Raw genomic sequence first — 4,725 nt, 5'->3', positions numbered from 1 at the left:
GTGATGACACAGCACTATACCCAGGGTCACAGCTTGAGGTTCTGTCTCAAAAAAACAAACAAACAACAACAAAAAACAAAACAAAACCAAAAACACAATACTTAATGGGAAGGAAAAATCCCTGGACTGTTACAAATCATTAGTACTGTTCTAATATGGCTAGCGCAGTTTTACCTATGACGTCTGGCAGGGTCAATTTGCTAGACCTGAATTTACAAATAGGACCCTTTGGAACTTGAAATATGCACAGAAATGACCTTGAGATCTTGCTGAAATGCAGATTCTTAGGTGTCAACTACAAAAATCTAAATCAGAAGATCTTGGGTGGTGCCCAAGAATGGACATTTCTACTCAGGTGATGCCAATACTGCTACTTTATGGGTCACAGTGCGAGTAGGCTTACAGTGTATTACCAGTCCCAAACAGCTCCAACTAAATAAAAATATGTACAAGAATAACCTTACAAAAAGCACTATAATGTTAATCATTGCTCTTTCTACACACTAAGGTTGTGGGTAATTTAAGTTTGTTTTTTTTTTTTTACAGACAGAGTCTCACTTTATCACCCTCGGTAGAGTGCCGTGGCAGCGTCCCACAGCTCACAGCAACCTCCAACTACTGCGCGTAGGTGATTCTCTTGCCTCAGCCTCCTGAGCAGCGGGGACTACAGGCGCTCGCCACACCACCCGGCTATTTTTTTGTTGTTGTTGCGGTTTGGCCTGGGCAGGGTTTGAATCCACCACTCTTGGTATATGGGGCCAGCGCCCTACTCACTGAGCCACAGGCGCTGCCTGGTAATTTAAGTGTTTTAAAAGTGCATTTCTGTATCTTCAGAATTTTCCATGATTTACATGTTACCTATATAACATTATTTGAATCTTCTTTTTCTTTTTTAGACACAGAGTCTAACTTTGTCGCCATCGGTAGTGCATCACAGCTCACAGCAACCTCCAGCTCCTGGGCTTAGGCGATTCTACTGCCTCAGCCTCCCGAGTAACTGGAATTACAGTCGCCCACCCCAACACCCGGCTATTTTTTGCTGCAGTTTGGCCGGGGCGAACCCGTCAACCTCGGTATATAGGGCCGGCGCCCTACTCACTAAGCCACAGGTACCGCCCCATTATTTGAAATTTTAAAAATAAAAACAATTGAGAAAACTCTTCTTTAAACTCAGGGAATAATCCAAACCCTTCTCTCAAAGTCTCTACCTTTGAGTGAAATTTCAACCTATTTTCACATGACACTAGCCACTTTCCTGTGGCTCAGGGAGAATATACCAAAGAGACCATGAACTCAAGTTCAGACTCAAACTGCCTAAGCTCCAATGCTCGCTCTGCCTCCTACCTGCAGGATGACTATGGGAAAGATAACACCACTACTTCTGAGAGTCACGATGCGGGGGAAAGGTGTCTTTAGAATGAAACTTAGCAACTAGTGCTTCATTATAATCATTTCCCATGCTAGAGTACATGGCCCACATATTCTCTGAATTGCGTAAATATCTTGGCAGAAGAAAAATGGCAAGTCTTACGTGGGGCTCTGCTGCCCCTCCTCCTCCGAGCAGGGCTCTTTGAGAAGTCTGGACCAGGAGAAGGAAAGATGGTTGTGAAATACTAGTGTTGTATCTCCATCCAAGATAAATTACACTGTATATTCCCCCAGGAACAGCTAAAAGCAATGCTCTCCTTCCTACAAAGGGTTAGGGGTTAGGGCAAACCAGATTCATGGGCTCACTAAAGCTCATTTTAAGCTTTTTGGACTATCTCCTTTTCTCAAAACTTCACACTAGGAAGCTATTGCTTTTATTTTCCTTTTATAGAACAGCAAACGGGAACATAGAGAGATTAACGTAGTAGCCCAATGTGATACCGTACGAAGTGGCAGGGCTGAATCGTAGGTGGGGGGTGGAGGAGTCGGGTTGGGGACAGGACAGCCCGGACACCCTCAAACCTGGCGAAACATGATCCGGGTTGGCTTAACCCGGTAAACCCCCAACGCAAAGAAACCCAGCCCAGGGAAACACAAAACAGCACCCTCGTGACTCAAACCTCCGCATTTAGCTGGTCTTCCTTTTTCACCCCAAACGAAAAGTCCGATAGCTGTTGACCCCAAACACATTTCCTGGAAGTTTGAAAGATTCCTGTGGAGATGATCTTCATCAAAACCAAGGAAAAGATGGCTGCTACGTCGTCTTACAGTGGCGGAAGTACCCGCGACTATCAGGAGGTACCGGACTACACTTCCCAGAATTCCCTAGCGTGGGAAATGCCCGCGGGTGCATTCCGACCTATACCTCACAGAATTCCGCAGAGGAAAACATTTACATCTGGGTTTACCGTAGTTTAAGAGTGGGAAGACTACATTGCGCTCTGGATTACGTGTCACAGAATGCTAGAGGAAGGAGAAAAACTAACAGTACAGCCCTCCAGGAATACACGTCCTGAATGTCCAAGACTTCTGAGGCAGAAGTGGTCAACTACTGTGAATCCCTCCCTTCTCTTTAGACATTGTTGAGGTCTTAATGTTTGTATCCTTGCCTGCCCACCCATATTCGTGCTGAAATCTTGACTCCCCAGGTGATAGTCAGTGTTGGGCAATAGAGCCTTTGGGACGTAATTAGATTGCATGAAGAGAATTAGTGCTTTCGTTTTTAAAAAACTTATGATTATCATGTTCTGTTTCCTCCATTTAATTTTTAATTTTTAGTTAATTAATTTTGACAGTTTTTGGCCGGGGCCGGGTTTGAACGTACCATCTCTGGTATATGGGGCCAGCGCCCTACTCCACTGAGCCACAGGCGCCGCCCAAAGATTAGTACTTTTATAAAAGAGGCCTCAGGGAGTCAGCTGTGTGAACATAGCCAGGAGAACCATCCATGAACCACAGAGTGGGCCCTCATCGGACACTGAATCTACTGGTGCTTTGATCTTGGATTCCGCAGCCTCCAGAATCGTGAGAAATTGCCTATCACAGAGTGTTCCTGGTAAACTCCAGAAAGCTTCACCATAGAAAGGGAAAAGAACTGGACCTTCTTTCGTAGGGATTTGACATGTGGTTTCAATCCCTGATTGCATAAATGTGGATGTGTTTTGCTAGTATCTTCTGGCCCTCAAAAGAGCAAATGAAAATCCTATAGAGAAAAATATCATCAGCCTAGGCCTGAAATTATTTCTATAATTTTTAAGGTTGTAATATTAACATTTGACCAAGTGAACATTAAGAAAAAAAGCATTATTTGACATACTGAGGACATTTTATAATAATAAAAGTTCAACTTGCTATAAACTAATCAGTTCCTATTTTATAAAGCAAAAATTCACAAAACCATGAAAATAGAGATACAGACTCATGTATAGAGTGAAATGTTGAGCCTTAAACGCATATATTAAAATAGAAAGGGGCTGTGCCTGGTAGATCATGCCTGTAGAGGCCTTCCCTACACAAAAAAATTGAATGAATCATAGTCCCACCCACTAGGGAGGCTGAGGCAGGGAATTGCTTAAGCCCACGAGTTTGAGGTTACAGTGAGCTATTATGATGCTATTGTACCCCAGCCTGAGTGAGAAGAAAGATCCTGTCTCTTAAAAAAAAAAAAGTACAATAATTACTTATGGAGTGGCAATATGCCATGGGAGAAAAAAAGGTGAATAAATAAATATTTTAAATTATTTTGTTATTTTATATCCAAGTTTCAATTTACTTGTAATGGAAAGAAATTGTATGTCTGCTGTGTTGCCTTATGCCAGTTCTTAGAGGGAGTTTCCACAGAATTTAGAACATACAGAGTAAAGATACCAAAATCCTGTCATTGTTGATCCACTGACTTAGTTTTCAATATTAGAGATATGATCAGCCAAGTCAGAACTATGATCTTTATAGGGAAAATGATGAGATTCTTTTGTATGATAAATTCATACAATGAAAAGGAAGTGAGTTCTCTTACAGAACTAACAACGTTCATTAATCATAATCAATAAATCAAAGGTGTGGATGTTTTTGGAATCTGGTTTCAAAACAATTTGTTCTAAATAAACATCTTCAAAACAAGTGAGTAATTTTAAACAGGAATTAGGTATAGAATAAGCACACAATTTTTTTTTTTTTTTTGAGACAGAGTCTCACTTTGTCACCCTCAGTAGACTTCTGTGGCGTCAGAGCTCACAGTGACCTCAAATGCTCCGGCTCAAGTGATTCCCTTGCCTCAGCCTCCCGAGTAGCTGGGACTACAGGAACCCACCACAATACATGGCTATTATTAGAGACGAGGTCTTGCTTTTACTCAAGCTAGTCTCAAACCCATGAGCTCAGGCAATCCACTCACCTCAGCCTCCCAGAGTCTAGGATTATAGGCATGAGCCATCTTGCCCAGCCTCACACACATTTTTTTTCTATTTATTTTTTCAGACAGTGTTTCATTTTGTCACCCGCGGTAGAGTGCCATGGCATCATAGCTCATAGCAACCTCAAACTCTTGAACTTAAGTGATCCCCTTGCCTCAGCCTCCTGAGTAGCTGGGACTACAGATGCCCACCACAATGCCAAGCTATGTTTTCTATTTGCATTAGAGATAGGGTCTCGCTCTTGCTCAGGCTGGTCTCCAACTCTTGAACTCAGGCAATCCACCCACCTTGGCCTCCCAGAGTAATAGGATTACAGGCATGAGCCACTGTGCCTGGCTAAAAGATATTTTTAAAAAAATTCTTTCAGGGGGTAGTGCCTGTGGCT

At 42.6% G+C, this 4,725-nt stretch overlaps 1 protein-coding gene across 3 annotated transcripts in view; it reads right to left on the bottom strand.

The window, feature by feature from the left end:
* LOC100957059 (zinc finger protein 226) overlaps positions 1-2,176 on the bottom strand; it is a 13,429-nt gene extending 11,253 nt beyond the window's left edge. For 2 of the 3 annotated variants that reach the window (XR_002775677.1, XM_023519018.1), the window contains exon 1: positions 2,049-2,091. Coding sequence is in view for 1 of the 3 variants with exons in the window: in XM_012811174.2 (XP_012666628.2) it covers positions 2,049-2,159 (111 nt within the window). In the remaining 2 variants the exon portion in view is untranslated. Of the gene's footprint in view, positions 1-2,048 lie in introns of all 3 variants that reach the window. The other variant, XM_012811174.2, reaches the window with a different exon arrangement.
* Between the last annotated feature and the right edge of the window lie 2,549 nt (positions 2,177-4,725).

Source organism: Otolemur garnettii, unplaced genomic scaffold (genome assembly GCF_000181295.1).
Source record: "Otolemur garnettii isolate 467f Iridium unplaced genomic scaffold, OtoGar3 scaffold00152, whole genome shotgun sequence".
NCBI lineage: Eukaryota > Metazoa > Chordata > Mammalia > Primates > Galagidae > Otolemur > Otolemur garnettii.
Note: the sequence above shows the minus strand (reverse complement) of the source record. Positions and strands in the feature narration are given on the sequence as shown.